This window comes from Gracilinanus agilis, chromosome 1, assembly GCF_016433145.1.
Source record: "Gracilinanus agilis isolate LMUSP501 chromosome 1, AgileGrace, whole genome shotgun sequence".
Lineage (NCBI taxonomy): Eukaryota > Metazoa > Chordata > Mammalia > Didelphimorphia > Didelphidae > Gracilinanus > Gracilinanus agilis.
Window position 1 is genome coordinate 435,160,867 of NC_058130.1, and position 18,288 is coordinate 435,179,154.

Genomic DNA, 18,288 nt, shown 5'->3' on the forward strand with positions numbered 1-18,288 from the left:
TACTGCCCTCTCCAAGAACAGGAGTCCTGAGGCTCCTATGTACTGTTCTTTTTGAGAAAGCTCAAGAGTAGGCTGGATGTTCGGGTGGTATTTGTGAAATTGTACATGTTCTCAGTGGAAATTTTAATTACTCTGTGGTCACCTTATTCTCTACAGTCATTTTGCATAGTCATCTCAAAAACAGGTTTCTACATCGAGTAAGTCACTCTCAAAAGCAGAGATAGAACTTATTTGCACACAAGAGGAAAGATTATTATTACTTCTATAGGTCTATATGATTAAAGGGGTCTATATAATTATAAATGATTACTACTACAGATTATATATTATAATGTCTTATACTTGTTATTCAATCAACTAATAACTGACTTTTTCTTATTATTAAATCAAGTTACAACTAAACAGATTAATCTTACCAGTAATGAATGATAGTAAATCTATAATCAATCTTATCAATATCGTTTTACCTGCCATCTTGGGAGGGGGGAAGAGAGAGAGAGTGAACATGGAAGAAAAGATTGTTTAAAGTTGTATTCACATGTAGTTTGGAAGAGAAAAATATAATTACAAAAAAATTTTTAAACCCTTAACTTCTGTGTATTGGCTCCTAGGTGGAAGAGTGGTAAGGTTGGGCAATGAGGGTCAAGTGACTTGCCCAGGGTCACACAGCTGGGAAGTGTCTGAGGCCGGATTTGAACCTAGGACCTCCTGTCTCTAGGCCTGACTCTCAATCCACTGAGCTACCAGCTACCCCATAATTACAAAATTCTTAAGACTTGTAAAACTTAACATCAAATTTAGTGAGATAAAGAAATGTTTATTGTTAAAAATTTGACAATATCCCTAGTATAGTTTGATCTCCCATTGCACACTTAATGTATTCCTAAAAAGTTTTTTATGTAAAGTAAATTAATATACAATCATAACTTTTTTTTGATATATGTAAGAAGGTGCTTGATAATATAGTGAAAAGTATTGGATTTGGAGTCAAGACTTGAGTTTAAATCCTTCCCCTGTTACTTCCCCTGTTCCTTCCCCTGTTACTGGCTCATCTTCCAGAGTTCATTGTGGCCTTAGATATTTACTAGCTTTGTGATCCTCGGCAAGTTACTTTACCCTTTTTGCTTCAATTTCCTCATCTGTAGAAGGAGCTGGAGAAGGAAATGGTAAATCACCCCAGGATCTCTGCCAAGAAAACCCCAAATGGGGTCATGAAGAGTCAGATTTGACAGAAACAACTAAACAACAATAACACAATGAGAAGTTGGATTTAGTTTCTATGGTGTTTCCCAGCTCTTAATCTGGAGTCTTAAACTCATTTTTAGATGTTTTTCAGCAGGAAATATTTTTGCCAGTAACATCTATTGCAATGAAAAATACTTAAGAATTTTAGTTTAAGGAATATGGGTAGCTTCCCAATTCATACATCACTTATTCATGATTGAGAGCTGCATAAAATACCTTTCCTTTCCTTTCACTTACCCTCTTCTTTGCCTTTTGCTCTCTACTAGCTATTGTGCACTATTACCCCTCCTCATTCAGGGTATCCTCCCATGCCCTCTTTGTTAAGTTTTACTATTTTTATTTTACTAAATTCATTAAGTTCAGCTACTAAGGAAGGAGTGAAGAAATAAAAAAGAATAAGACAGAATCATTTCCTTTTTAGTCTGCAGTCTAGTTATTCTTATAGTTGATATGGAAGATAAGATCATATACAATCACAAAGGAGAGTATGAAAGTGTGGTGAGAAGGGTATAATATAATATGGTTGTTCAAAGAAGGGCAAGAATTACAGAACATGAGCACAATTTTAGAACTGGAAGGGAACCCAAAGGTCATCTAGTCCAAACCACCCATTTCCTAGGCTACTGATGCCAGCAAAGTTTTGACTTGCTTAGTTATTAAAAATATCATGACTAGAACCATGTTTCCTGGTCTCCTTCTACAAAACCCATGTGTGAAAATACGAATACTCTTGCTTCATGAAGGACTTTTTCCCAAAATGCAGAAAAATACTTGAGGTCATTCACATCATGGGGATTGTTGTTGCTGACATAGTGGAATGATCCAGATCAAGTCTGAACTTCAGAGGGAGAAATATTCAATATGTGCAAAGGAAAAGGAATAACCTATGGGACATGCAGAAACCTATCCAAATACGAACTAGTCTCATTGCTCACTTTCAATTGTCTGTAAAGTGTTTAAGTTGTTGTAGAATAATGTAGTTTGCAAAATCAAAGCATCTGTCCTCTGATTTTTGGAGATTTTTATTTAGAAAAATAGAAGTATTGGGTAACATACTTAGTGAACAAATTCATTCAATAGGAAACAGAACCTGTGGAAAAACCAGTGTTACATAAAACTAGTCACTGTATCAAATGTGTTGAAAGGAAAGTAGATATAAGTACACTTTCCAGTGATGAATGTTTGAAGGACCCAGAGTCTTTAACCCAACCTGGACTGAATCAGTAATCTCATACTAAACAAGAATTTATTCAACCATTAACAACCTTTGGGGATGGCAGCAGAGACTTGAAGAATTGATACCATCCAAAGAAATCCAGCTATAATTGTATTTTATAGATGTTCTTTTAACATTTGATAGCACTGCAAGTACTAAATTTTCTGTCTTTAAGTACTATTTTCAAAATATTTCATAGAGCATGAAATATCTTTTTTTATGTGAATTAATTTTGAACTGTTATACCTATGCTTTTTCATGGATTTCTGAAGTTTTCTTATTTATTTATATTATCAAGTTTTCTGAATTATCTATATTACCAAAGAATTGTATTTGTTACCACAATTAGACACTATTAAGCCTATTTCCTCCCTTCCCCCAACATTTGTATTTTTCTACTAATGTACTATATAGGGTATATAATAATTCACTACCGTAGTCAGTTGAATTATATCATTAGACTACCTGGCTATACTGTCTATTTTCCAAATTAAAAAAAAAATAAAGAAATTCATTTTGAAAGCAATAATCGTCAAAATTATCTGATACTGGCTAAAAAATAGACTGGTGGATAGACCATAGCAATCAAGTGTCTGATAAACCCAAAAATATCTCAGCTTTTGAGATAACTTGTCATTATTTGATAAATATCATTATTTGACAAAAACTGCAGGAAAAACTGGAAAACAGTATGGCAGAAACTAGGTATAGACCAGTATCTCATACCTTTTACCAAGAAAAGGTCAAAATGAGTATATGATTTAGACATAAAGGGTAGTACCATAACCAAATTAAGGGAACATGGAATAGTTTACCTGTCAGATCTATGGAGAAGAGAAGAATTTATGACCAAACAATCTATAGAAAGCATTATAAGATGTAAAGTAATTTTCATTATATTAAATTTAAAAGGCTTTGTACAAATAAAACCATTGTAACTGATATTAGAAGGGAAAAAAACAAACTGGGAAAACATTTTACAGCAAATTTATCTGAGAAAGCCCTCATTTCTCAAATACAAAAAGAACTGAATCAAATTGATAAGAATATAAGTCATAACCCAATTGGCAAATGGGCAAAGGATATGAATAAGTAGTTTTCAGATAAAGAAATTAAAGCTATCAATAATTATATGAAAAAAATTACTCTTGATTAGAGAAATACAAATTAAAACAATTCTGATGTACCACCTCATACCTCAGATTGATCAATATGACAATAAAGGAAAATGATAAATGTTGGATGGGATGTGGCGAAATGGGACACTAATTTATTGTTGGTAGAGTTGTTATCTGATCTATCCCTTCTGTAGAACAATTTGGAACTATGCCCAAAAAGAGCTATAAAACTGAGTATAACCTTTGATCTAGCAATACCACTACAAGTTCTGTATCCTGGAGAGATTTTTATAAAAGGGGGGAAAGGACCTACTTGTTTCTGATTTTTGAAATTTTTATTTAATTAATTAATTTAGAATATTTTTTGCCATGGTTACCAGATTCATGTTCTTTCCCTCCTTTCCTCCCAACCTCCTCCCATAGCTGACATGCAATTCCACTGGGTTTTACGTGTGTCATTGATCAAGACTGATTTCCATATTATTGATATTTGCATTAGGGTGATTGTTTAGACTAGAGTCTATATCTCCAATCATATCCCCATCAACCCATATGATCAAGTAGCTGTTTTTCTTCTGTGTTTCTATTCTCACAGTTCTTCCTCTGAATGTGGATAGTGTTCTTTCTCATAAGAGCCTCAGAATTGTCCTGGATCATTGCATTGCTGCTAGTAGAGAAGTCCATTACATTCGATTGTACCACAGTGTATCAGTCTCTGTGTATAATGTTCTCCTGGTTCTGCTCCTTCCACTCTGCATCAATTCCTGGAGGTTATTCCAATTTGCATGGAATTCCTCCAGTGTATTATTCCTTTGAGCACAATAGTATTCCATCACCAACAAATACCACAATTTGTTCAGCCATTCTCCAATCAGGGGGCATCCCCTTATTTTCCAGTTTTTTGCTACCACAAAGAGTGAGGCTATAAATATTTTTGTACAAGTCTTTTTCCTTATTATCTCTTTGGGGTATAAACCCAGCAGTGATATGGCTGGATCAAAAGGCAGATAAGTCTTTTAAAGCCCTTTGGGCATAGTTCCAAATTGCCCTCCAGAATCGTTGGATCAATTCACAACTCCACCAGCACTGTATTAATGGGAAGGACCTACTTGTACAAAAGTACTATAGCAGCTCTTTTTTGTAGTGACAAAGAATGTTGATCAATTGAGGAATGGCTGAACAAATTGAAGTATGTGATAATGATGGAATACTATTTCACTATAAGAAATGATAAGTAAGATTTCAGAAAAAAACTGGAAAGTTCTACATGAACAGAGAGCAGATGAGCAGAGTGAAATAAGGAGCCCCAGGAGAACTTCGTATACGGTAAAATCAATATTATATGATGATCAACTCTGAAAGGTTTAGCTCAGCAAAGCTTGTCCTCAGCAAAACAATGATCCAGGTCTTTTCTGAAGGACTTATGACAGTGCTTTTCACCTCCAGAGAAAGAACTATTGTAGTCAGAATGTAAATCAAAGCATGCTATTTTTCATTTTAGTTTGTGTTTTTGGTTTTATGTGAGTAGTCTCTTACAATAGTAACCAATATGGGTGTATGTTTTGTTTAATACACATATAGTACATATTGCTTACAATCTCTGAGAGGAGGGAGGTATGTGGAATGGTTTCAGGAGAATCTTTAGATAGATAAATATTTCCTTAATCACTCATCTGAGGCCAAATACGATGCAGATAGATGTAGCATGGCTTTATTGGAGAAAAACAGTGGGAAAGGGTGGAGGGTGGGGAAGAGGAAAGGGGAAGAGGAAGGGAAGGAAAAGGAATACTGCTCATAAGCTGCATGCTCAAGATAGAAAAATGTCTCCTCTTTTACATGCAAGCACAGACTTTTTATAATAATTCTGATACAAGATTCTCTCCCTCTTTCTCGTCCAACCTCTTATGGGGGCAAAGGGATGGGGATGATGGGGTGACACCTATAATACTGAGCACATGATTTTCAACATTACCTACCCCTAAAAACCCTCATGATCAAAAACCTGTGATTTTTTGGTTGGTCTTTCTTGGAACAGTATACATTTTAAACTCCCTGTTCCTGCTTGGCTTCTTTGGGACTGTCCCTTTCCAGAGATGGCATCTTTCCCAAACTACAGATAAGATCTTCTCAAACTTTTTGAAAATAGGTCAGGAAAACTAAAAATTATTTTTTTGGTGGGGGGTAGTTTTATTCTAAGCCCCTTGTTCTTTCTGGGGTCCTGGAAATTGGTATTACAAGCCAAATATTACTCTGAGAATTACACACTGAATCTCATCCTACACAATGGGAAGAGAAGACAGGAGACAATTTGGATCTTATAAGTTCAGAAAACATATGATGAAATTTGTTATTGGAAAAATAAAATATTTTTAAAAACAGTGTGTTCCAGGAATAAGGCACCACCAGTGGACAGCTAGGTGACTCAGTAGATAGAGTGCCTGGAATCAGGAAAATTCATCTTCCTTAGTTCAAATTTGGCTCAGAAAATTTACTAACTGTGTGACCCTGGACTGGAAAAGAAAATGAGCTGGAAAAGATAATGACAAACCACTCTAGTATCTTTACCTAAAAAACTCTAAATGGAGTCACAAAGTCAGACACAACTGAAATAAAACAGCAGCAAAAGTGGTTATACTCCCTTGTGGACACCTTTGATTCCCGGTAAGTTCAGTTTTTTTGAGCTCCACCTCTTCCCAGGGTCTTTAAGGTGAAGTCATAACTTAATTTACCAAAAACTTGCTTCTCTTTTGCCTACAAAGGCTTTAGGCAAAAAGAAAACACCACTTTCCATTGTCAATGTTAAGGTTTTTGAAACACTAATCTATTCAAAGTAACTGAGCATCCTTTTTATTTTAAGCTAGTATTTATATAGTGCTTCACAATTTTTATCTCTTCACACGTACCCTGAAAAGTAGGTGCTATTATTATCCCCATCTTATAGATGAGGAAATTGGAGCAAATGGGTTAAGTGACTGGCTCAGGCCAGAATTTATAAATTGACTTCCCAAAGGCTTGAGATTGGGAGCTCCCCAATAATGGGGACCAAAATCACTCCAGGCAAGAGGTGGTTCTGGGGTTCAGGAGGAGTAGGGAACAAAGAGACATTGCCAGCACCGTGATAGAAGAAAAATGCAGGTGGGGACGGGGCTGAGGAGAGGGCCAAGGCAAGAGTTGAGATCCTTCATTCTCCTACCCAGGGAGAGGAGAAGAGCCCAGGCTGGGATAAGCTCCACCTTTCACTCCAGCAGAGGGCCTCTATCATCCCTTTAGGGAGCTGCCTTTGGGCATAAAATATCCCTGGCTGTCTCTGGGGCAGAGTTCAGTCCACAGAGTTCTAGGCAGGGAATGTCTGGGCTATTTACGGGTGCTGGGATTCTTGATCTGCTAGAAATGGTCCTCGATGGTATTAGCATGGACATTGTGTTGGTAGGAATTTGTGTAAAATGTTTCTAATCTAAGTTGTACTTGTAGATCCCTTCAAGCATGGACTTAGTGATGGTTAGGGTGCCATAGCCATCTAATACATCTCCTCCATCTCCCCAGATAATGTGTACAGTGCTGGAAACTGGCAGCTCGTGTCCTAGAAGAGGATCAGGAAGTACTTGGTTTTGTTCTTCTCAATTTCCTCCAGGATGCAGTTCTTGTGAGATTGACCATGCCAGCCAGGCAACAGTGGGCTAATGCATTGTGGATGATGTACTTGTTGGACTTGGCACTCGGTTCCTTATACAGCTTAGGGCCTGTGTATTCTGGAACAGAGGCTGGTGATGAGGCAGTACTTCCATTTTCCCAGTCTCAATCTCTGTTGCTCTACAGGTGGGTCATCAGGCCAGATGCAGAAGGGGCCCTTGATATGGGCTTTTTGACCCCAAGGTTGTTGGGAGAATCATTGACCACAGTGGAAAGGGACAGAGTAGACTGGGAGTAGACTTTGCTAAGTTGGGACCCCATGAGACTGTGTGCCCACAGTCATACAGCAAGGACATGTCTGACCAGATTTGAACTTAGATCTCCCATACTCTAGGCCCAGGAATCTATCCACTGTACTAACTGTCCTTGAAGGTCTGTCTCAACTCTAGGCAACTACACATCTCAACTTTCCTCATAATAGTTTTGATATACTGCAGATTGGAATAAGAAACTAAATTGGAATTTTGAGAGAGTATTGCAGAATCTACAGAAGACGCACAAAAGCCAGCAAATAACACAGAAAAAGTTTAGAAATTCAGAAATGCATAAACTACATATAGTATAGTAGTGTATAATATCAACATATTTTGTCCTTGAATGCCATAAATAAATGCAATTTATTTTTTAAAGTTAAAATAAATAAAAAATTAAAGTTTGTGAAAAGAATGCAAAAGGCAGTAGTTGACACACAAAGGCTGGAAATGTGGAGATACCTTAAGTTCAGTAACTGATAAATGCAAAAAAAAAATTATCATGTATAATTTTCCTCTATAATCTTTACTGTTTAATAACACAAATGAACAGCTACACTTTTTTTTCTTAAAATTAACTGTGAAATAAAAGGATTGTAGTCCTATGCATTGAGCTGGGAATGTTAAGCATGTTTATGGCAAACTCTCATGTGACATTATGGAGATCTCACAGTGATCTTTCCATTTCAAGTTTTTTGTATCTTGTGTCATTTAAATACCATAAACTCTTTTAGAATCTTGGGTCTATAAGTACTCCCTAGAACCCTGATAGCGAACCTATGACACGTGTGTCAGCACTGGCATGCATAGCCATATTCAATGACATGCGGCTGCATGCAGCCACATACAGAGAAGTATGGGGCCACATGCCGAGGATGAAACATTTGCTGTAGTGTAGTGTAGACACTGTGCTGGAGGTCTGTAGGCCAAACAACAGAACTCCAACACAGAACGTCTAGTTCTGGGACTTCTGGGCCATTATGGGACCTTTGACCTCACTTCTACTGGCAGAGCAAGGAACAGTGAAATACCCCCAGAGTGTACAACTCGAGGAGCCCTGTGATCTCCATTGCCAGCAACCACATAACCACAGCAACATCACCCAATCTACTTTCTGGGGTGTTGTGGATTTCTAATTAAACATCATTACTGAGATAAGTGAGGGGGAGGCTGGGAGAGGTGAGGGCTTGTGCTATGGGTACTGTTTCCTGCCATTAGAAATAGCAGCAGCCATCTTAATTTACATAAGGAACGCCATCTTGCAGCATAGACTCCATTTCACCACTATTACTGTTGTGCATCCTTATTAACCCTACCTTTTCCTAAAAGACAGTTACATGTGCCATCTTGTGATCAATTAGGCTAATTAACCCCTCATTACCTACAGAGCTAACAAGCTATCTATAATTCTGTCTTCTGTCACTTCCTCCCTGATAGAGAACCCAAAAAATAAAAAACAAAAAAAAAAAAAAAAAGTCGACCCTTTCAAGAGACATGGACCAAGATGTATGACATTATAGGAAAAAAATGGTACATCATTTTGCATTCTATGTACTGAAATGGTAGTAAGCAAAATGTGGAATATAATAGACATTTTGAAACTAATCATTCCCAGCTTTTGAAAAAAAGTGAGGATGAAAGGAAGGAATACATTTCCAGGCAGCTACACTTTTACAAGAATCAATCTAATACCATCCTTAAATTTGTAAAAAGCTCTACACATTTAACATCTGCAAGTTTGAGCATTGCTCACTTCATAGTTCAGCATGGAAAAGCACTCAGTGAGGGAGAATTTATTAAAGAAACTCCTAAGATGTGCACCAGTTCTGTAGAGATCTCTTTATCATCTCTGATAATCTGATAAGGACCGTTTAGTTGATAAGGAAATAAGGACTGGATATGGGAGTTGTCTTTTACCTTATGCTTCCAGCTCTGTCTCCAGGAGCATGGAGTTTATTTTATATATAAATATATGTATATATATATATTTCAAGACTCATTTCACACAAAAGAACCCCCTGAAACTTTGCAGATGTGCAGAAGTTATAAATTATGTCATATCAAAACACAAAACATTGGCTTCAGAATAGAACAAGGCCAAGGCAGAATTTTGACTGGGTTCTTCTCAGAAAGCCAAGTCAGGGAATATCCCTCTCAGGGTTGAATTGCCCCCACTAAGGTTTTGGCCTTGGCTATACCAGACAACTGCATTCCCGGCCAAAGGGGAACAGTGTTAATCCTTTAAATTCAGGTTTGCTAGGAACTTAAAGCTTTTCAATAAGGCCACAATACTTTTCAACAAGAAATCACAAGGATCACAAAAGGGGTCAAAAAAGGAGTCTAGGATTTTTATCTATTCTCTTATTGGCTTCCCACACAGTTCTATTTCATGACATGCAGAATAAAGATGCAGTTATTAAGAGAATATCTGAGTTACCACTCAGTAGAAATATCATAAAAGTCTGAATCATGAGACTGAAAACAAACGTACATCAATTAAAGAGAGACATAATTAATTGTAAATATTTTTCAATCTCTCTTTATGAAACTACTGATGTCACATCACATGCTCAGTTGGCCATTATTGGTGGACATTCTGATGAGATGAATGAGTTGATAATGACAATGAGAGAAGAGTTGATAAAGTTAGTATCAGTGCCAACAAATACATCAGGAAGCGAAATATGTACGGTTATTGTATAGACATTCTGTGACCTAAGCATGGATATCTCTAAAGTTGTGTCAGTGATGATAGATGGGGCACTGAACATGGTGGGGAAAAAAGTCGGATTCATCAAATTGTTTACAGAAGTTATTGGACATCCGATTGTGCCTTTTCATTGTATTATCCATCGGTAGGCTTTATGTGCCAAGGCAGGATTCACCAACTTAAATGACTTAATGTCAGTTGTTACAAAAATAGTTAATATAATAGCTGCTTGCCCCCTTCACAAGTGAGAATTTTCTGTATTTTTACTGGAGGTTAATTCCACCTACAGTGGACTGCTAATGTACAATAATGTAAGATGGCTGAGCTGAGCTAAAGTTCTTGAGCATTTTGTGGAGTGCTTTGAAGAAATTAAGGTATTTCTTAAGGATTAGAATCTGGGAAACTTTCCTCAGCTCAATGATGATAAGTGGGTCAACACCCTGATGTTTTTTACAGATCTCTCTGTTCACATTAATGAACTGAACTTAAAGTTACAAGGTTTTGGCAAAAGTATTGATGTTAAGTTTGGATAGATAAAAGCTTTTGAAAGTAAATTTAAATTTTCAAGCGAGATATAGAAACTAAAACTTTTAAGTATTTTCCTTGAGTAACAAAAGTATTTTGAGAAGCCAGTGCAACTGTACAAAATGAAATAAAACCCTTGCATATAAAGTACCAGCATGTTTTAGACTCGTTACTTGACCAGTTCAGTGATAGATTTAATCAATTTAGAAGCCTAGAACAGACCATGAAAATAATTAAGTATCCTGATGCAGTAGTCTGCAGTGGTTTGGAATTAAATAGTTTCCAATAGATGCAAGTTGATGATTTGGAGATGCAACTTGCAGAATTTCAAGACAGCATCTGGGTTCAGGTGTTTGTCGACTTGAGGTCAAAGCTTGAGAATCTGGAAAGGTGCCGCTTGAAGAATCAAGAGGAGTGCCACTACGAACAGGGAATTTGGAGTGCCTGGAACCGATTACCAGACACTTTTAGTACCCTAAAAAAATATAGCAGTGACTTTACTCACAATTTTTCCCTCTCCGTACTTTTGTGAGACCTTATTCTCAGCATTAAATAATATCAAAACCAACAAAAGAAACAGATTGACAGATGAAGTTAGTAGCTTGGGCTTGAAGTGTACAAAATACCAACCTTCAATTGAAGATTTAGCAGCTAAATGAATTCAAAAGAGTCACTAATAGGCAGGTTAGTTAAAAAATTCACCCTCCCCCTCACTTATCTTAGTTCACAGCACCCTGCACAAGTTAAATAATATCAAGACAAACAAAAGAAACCAACTGACAAATGAACAAAGAAGTCACTAAGCAGGTAAGTTAAATAGTTTTTGGTTAATTAAATAGCTATATATTACAATTACACATTTTTGTTATTTAAACTATAAATATCGTGAAATTATGGTTTTATTTTCAATGTGACACACCACCTGAGTTATGCTCAGTTTTTTGGCGAATTTTGACACACCAATTTTGTCACACCAATCAAAAGGTTGCCCATCACTGCCCTAGAAACCGAGGAAAGTGAGGAACTTGAAAGAAAAAGTAGAATTGTTAGATATGCTTTGTTCAGGCAACCTGCCATTATGTTGTTAAATAAGTTGTCCTTAAGGGGAAGGAAATTCTAGGAACCTTTGCTACTGCTCCACCAACAACTATAAAGCATCTACATAAATCTCCAGACCATGTCTCTCTTCCATAGAAATGTAACAATCTTTTAGGTGTGGGATTGTTATAAAAAGGTATTCTGGTAGGTAGACTGGCATCATACAAGAAAAAGGCTAATAAGTCTTTATATCAGTCCCTAAAAGGAAAATGAAAGGGAAGGGTCTCATATATTTTGGGCCAGAAAAGGCTGGTTTGAAAAAAGTTTTAAACAAGTTTAACTTAAGCAATATAAAAGTAATGGAAAAGGCAGCATTTGCTGATCAAGACATGGCTAAGAAGTTTCCAAAAACTCTACAGAAACTGATTGAAGAGAAAGTCAGCAAACTGGAACTGATATTCAATGGTGATGAAACTGCCCTATTTTGGAAAAAATGCCTCAGAAGATATAAATCAGCCAAGAAGAGAAGCAAGCCCCTAGGTTTTAAAGGTTCAAGGGATAAGGTGGGCATTGTAAAATACGCCATGAAAGAAGAAAGAAAAGATATAGATTTCTTCTCTGGTAAGAAGGGAAGGAAAAAAAAATTATGTAGATTTACCTGAGCAGGAGCACTGATCCCCTACCTCTGGGATGTGGAAGAGATTTCTTGTTAAAAAAAAAAATAAAATAACAGTTCCCAAGTTATCCATGTGCCTTTAGATCATAATTGTTAAAAATTCCTGGACACATTCAGATCTCTTTATATTTGCTGAATGCATGCAAGAGTGGTGATACATCCAGTCTTCATAGATACCCTTTAGTTAATTCCTGTGGTGCTAGCAAAGGGATACAAGGTATTATGGCAGAAACAGGGCTACCTCCTGGCAATAGGCTCCCATATCAGGCTCTCCTTCCTTTGCATTTCCTTTCTCCCATTTTTGTTTTGTTTTGTTTTTGTTTTTGTTTTTTTTAATTTTAAACCCTTTACTTCTGTGTATTGACTTATAGGTGGAAGATTGGTAAGGGTAGGCAATGGGGGTCAAGTGACTTGCCCAGGGTCACACAGCTGGGAAGTGTCTGAGGCCGGATTTGAACCTAGGACCTCCCATCTCTAGGCCTGGCTCTCAATCCACTGAGCCACCCAGCTGCCCCTCTCCCATTTTTTTTTAACCCTTACTTTCTGTCCTAATAACAACTCTAGGACAGAAGGGCAAAGCCCAGACAAACAGGGTTAATTGACTTGCTTAGGGTCACACAGGTAGGAAGTGTCATAAGGCCAAATATGAACCCAGGTCTTCCCTACTCCAGGCCTGATACTCTATATGCTACCTAACTGCCCCAAACCCTTCCCTTATTTCAAACATGAAATTATTGCATGCCAATCTTTACAACTAAAATTGTGCAAAAATTTTTGGTGCTAGACTGCCTAAAATCAGTTCTTGTGGTTTAGGTTTGGGACTGGAATGAAATTAAACATTTTTATATAACATTTAACAAAAGAAGCTTACTTAATAGTTGAATGGAAAGGACATTCAGCAAAAGCATAGCATTGATTATTACCTCCATACTTGCCACAGTGATATGCCCTCCATAAAACTTGAACACTGAACTTTTTATTCCTTATTCAATGGGAAGTAAAGTCAATCAGTTCTGCTTTTGTTCTCTTGGCTAGTTAAGTTTCTGTGACAATTTCATTGCCTTTTTATGATAAAACTAAGCTTAGCCTACATGAAATTGATGTCATTCTTACCTCAAGCATTTATTTTAATAGTTTTCTATATTTTTATGTTACCGAAATCTTTAATAACCTTACTCTTCAACCACATACTAACATCCTATGACTCTTTCTGAGAATGATTATTGTTAAATGGAATAAGGATACGGGTTTGAATTTTTAAAATTTTATTTAAATTTCATAAACTAGGTTGTTGGAGATTTGAAGGTAGTATTAAAGTATGATAACATTAAGAGAATACCAGTAAAGCACATTAGCTGTACCTTATGTATTATGTAAAGTAAAATACCTCCATCCCACTGCACCCCAACAATAAGACATAGGTGTCACAGAGTAATGTCATATCTAATGGCCTGGCATCAGTGTCAACTTGCAATGTCGCCATGGAAGGAGGAGCCTGGTGGGGTTTAAAATTCAAACTTCAGAAGGCGAGTGGGAGTGGACTGACTCCCTGGGCTGCTGCTTGGGAAGTGACAGCTCAGCATAGAGGAGACCTTGCTGGGCTCAAATCTGATATCTGATCTTAGCTTAAATTAGTAAATCTGAAATCTCTCACTCCTCTCTTTTTCTCTGTTCTCTCTTTCCCCATCTCTCTTTCTCCACTCTCTATCTTTACTAATAAATGCTTATAAATCTGGTGATGAGTCTCCAGATCAATTTTATTTGTAACAGTATTTCTTACTCTTTCCATGTGGCTAACTGATCTTTTTCATTCATAGATGGGCAGGTCAGATGCCTAAAATAAAGGATAATAAATGGAGAGCCTGCATGCTCCAGTGTCATTCACATTGGATATGCTGGTTCTTCCATACTTAGCCTTCCCTCCCTGGCAGAAGAAAGGGAAAGGGGGCACACAGGGTGGCTAGGCTTAGATAGATTATAATTTGCATCATTATAGGTAGTACCTCCTTTGTTGAGCTCATTGATCTATTTGCATATTAAATTGTCAATTGTTCTCCTTAGGGCATTAATTTTCCCCTTTCTGATTCGTGGAGGAAAGCCAATACCACTCTTCATATTCTTGAGTGCATTTATGTTCTGTACCCTTAATGGATTCTTGCAGAGCCAGTACTTGAGTAACTATGCAGAGTACTCTGACAACTGGATAAAAGATCCCCGTTTTATCATAGGTAAGTCTGATAACCAACTACATAATAAAATATTATTTCTGACTATTAAAAGGCAACATAATGTAGTAGAAAAAATACCAGTCTCAGAGTCAGAAGAAGTGGACTTAAGTCCTGAGTTATTTAACTTTCCTGAGCTTTAGTGTCCTCAACATTGAAATGAAGATAATAATGTTTATACTATCTACTTTGGGGTTAATGTAGAAATGACAATTTAAAATTTTACTTAAATAATAAACTATTATAGCATATAAAAGCTAGATTACCTATAAGCTTTGTATTTAAATTAGTAGCATGGACCTCATATTAACTTTGGATAGCTTTAACTCCCTAATAAGAAGATGGCAGAAGGGCAGTGGGCTACCTAGGGAAGCATCAGATTTTCTCTCTATATAGAGAGAAAGTCTTTAGGCAAAGATTGGATACTTTGTTGGTATGTTATAGACAGGATTCTCCAGTTAAACGAGATGGCCTCTGAGATCCCTTCTAAGTGACAAGCTTTAAAATGTTAATAAATGTGGATTACATTTAAAATATATGTAATATATTTACCATTTATATGTAATAACAAATTTTCACAGAAGTTTTCCCAAGTTATATGATTGAGCTTATCTGCTTTTCTCTCTTCCCTTCTCCATCTTAGTGCTGGCAAGCAGTTCAATCTGGGTTATACATATGTTCTCATGCAAAGTCGATATTGTTCTTTTTTGTAATTGAATAATCTTATAAAACCAAAACCTCCAAACATAAACCCAAATGAACAATTGAAAAATCATATGCTTTCATCTGCATTCTGACTTCAACAGTTCTTTCTTAGGAGGTAGATAGCATTCTTTGTCCTAAGTCCCTCAGAATTGTCTTGGATCATTGCATTACCAATAATAGCCATGTCTATCACAAATGATCATTCCACAATATTGCTGTTCTATGTATAATGTTTTCCTGGTTCTGCTTATTTCACTCTGTATCAGTCCATGAAAGATCTTTCTAGCTCTTTCTGAAATCATCCTGTTCATCATTCCTTATAGCAAAATAGTATTGCATCACCATCATATACTACAATTTGTTCAGCCATTCCTCAATCACTGGACATCCCCTCATTTTCCAATTCTTTGCCACCACAAAAAAACACAGCTATAAATATTTTTGAACAACCAGGTCCATCCCCATTTTTTTTTTATATCTATGGGATACAGACCTGGTAGTGGTGTTGCTGGATCAAAAGCTATGCATTCTTTTAAAACCCTTTGGGCATAATTCAAAATTGCCTTCCAGAATAGTTGGATCAATTCATGACTACACCAGCAGTACATTAGTGTCCCAATTTTGCCACATACTCTCCAACATTTATTATTTTCTTTTGCTGTCATATTGGCCAATCTTCTAGGTATAAGGTGGTATCAGAGTTGTTTTGATTTGCATTTCTCTAATCAGGAGGGATTTAGAACATTTTTTCATATTATTATTGATTGCTTTGATTTCTTCCTCTGAGAACTGCCTATTCATATCCCTTTCCCATTTGTCAATTGGAGAATGGCTTCATTTCTTATAAATTTGAATTAGTTCTTTATATATTTGAGAAATAAGACCTTTATCAGAGAAATTTGTTATAAATTTTTTTTCTTATTTTATTGCTTCCCTTCTACTCTTGGTTGCATTGGTTTTGTATGTACAAAAAGAATTTAATATAATATAATTGAAATTTCTCATTTTGCATCTTGTAATGTTCTCTATCTCTTGTTTGGTCTTAAATTCTTCCCTTCTCCATAGATCTGGCAGGTAGATTATTTTATGTTCACCTAATTTACTTATAATATCACTTTATATTTAAGTCATATACCCATTATTGGCCTAAACCTAATTTTTGCCATACTGTTTTCCAGTTTTCCCAGCATTTTTTTTTAAAACCCTTATCTTCTGTCTTGGAGTCAATACTGTGTGTTGGTTCCAAGGCAGAAGAGTGGTAAGGGCTAGAGCAATGGGGGTTAAGTGACTTGCCCAGGGTCACACAGCTGGGAAATGGCTGAGGCCAGATTTGAACCTAGGACCTCCAATCTCTAGGCCTGGCTCTCAATCCACTGAGATACACAGCTGCCCCCTTTCCCAGCAGTTTTTGTCAAATAGTGAGTTCTTATCCCAAAAGCTGGGATCTTTAGGTTTATCAAGCACTAGCTTGCTGAGTGTCATTTACCCCTAGTCTATTCCATTGATCTACCCTTCTATCTCTTAGCCAGTACTATATTGTATTGATGATCACTGCTTTATAGTACAGTTTAAGATCTGGTACTACTAGGTCTCAATACATTACATTTTTTTCATTAGTTCCCTTGATATTCCTAATCTTTCTGATTCTAATTCTTCCAGGTGAATTTTGTTAATTATTTTTTCTAGTTCTATAAAATAGTTTTTTGGTAGTTTGATAGGTATCGCACTAAATAAATAAATTAATTTAGCTAGTATTATCATTTTTATTATATTAGCTCAGCCTATCCATGAGCAATTAATGTTTTTCCAATTTTTTTAGACATAGTTTTATTTGTGTGAAAAGTGTTTTGTAATCATGTTCACATAATTCCTATGTTTGTCTTGGCAAATAAATCTCAAAATGACCTGGGTTTTCTGAGGGGGCATGTATATAAGGAAGATTCAAGGTTGAGATAAATGTAGTGCTATAAGCCAAAATGGTAGTGGAATGCACCAATAGGAGATAGGATAGAATTGCTATCTTATGTGGAAGAGGGGTGAATGGTGGAAAGTGCCATGGGGAAGGGGAGGAAGGGGTGGAGGATGGGAAGTACTAGAGGCCTACTCTCATCAGAACTGAGATAAAGAAAGAACAATATACACAATTAGCTAGGTAAACATTTTCTTAATGTACAGAGAAACAGGAGGGAAAGGGGATGAGATAAGGGAGGGACTAAAGGTGGGTTAAGAGAAAGGAGGACTAGGGGATGAGAAAAGGGAGGGAAGGGAAAGAGATGAGAATAAACAGCAAGAGGTAGTGGGGGTAAGGTGAGTGGAAAGGGGAATCAAGAAGTAGGAGAGCATGGTAGGGAAAATAAAGAATTAAAAGCTATGGGGCAAGGGATTAAGGGAATGACTTTTGGAAAGGTGGGCCAATTTGCAACCAGGAGGGCAAGGGAAGAACATAAGGGAGGATTTGGGGGTAAGGTTGTGAATAGGAAAGATATTGCTAAAAGGAAATTAGACATCTGAGGAGCGATAAGAAAGGAAGGAAGGGGAGACAGCTGGGTAGCTTAGTGGATTGAGAGCCAGGCCTAGAGATGGGAGGTCCTAGGTTCAGATCTGGCCTCAGACACTTCCTAGCTATGTGACCCTGAGCAAGTCACTTAACTTCCATTGCCTAGCCCTTACCACTCTTCTGCCTTGTAGCCAATACACAGTATTGACTCCAAGACAGAAGGTAAGGGCCTTTAAAAAAATAAATAAAGGAAGGCAGGAAGGGAGGGAGGGAGGGAGAGGAAGAGAGAGAGAGAGAGAGAGAGAGACAGAGACAGAGACAGAGGCAGAGAGAGAGAGAGGAAGGAAGGAAGGAAGGAAGGAAGGAAGGAAGGAAGGAAGGAAGGAAGGAAG

The 18,288-nt window shown here is 36.9% G+C and overlaps 1 protein-coding gene across 1 annotated transcript in view; it reads left to right on the forward strand.

Moving 5' to 3' along the window:
- Nucleotides 1–18,288, forward strand: part of SRD5A1 (steroid 5 alpha-reductase 1) — a 43,276-nt gene that overhangs the window by 3,748 nt on the left and 21,240 nt on the right. Inside the window, exon 2 of the mRNA XM_044681883.1 lies at nucleotides 14,531–14,697. Within this exon, the coding sequence (XP_044537818.1) occupies nucleotides 14,531–14,697 (167 nt within the window). The remainder of the gene's footprint in view (nucleotides 1–14,530; nucleotides 14,698–18,288) is intronic.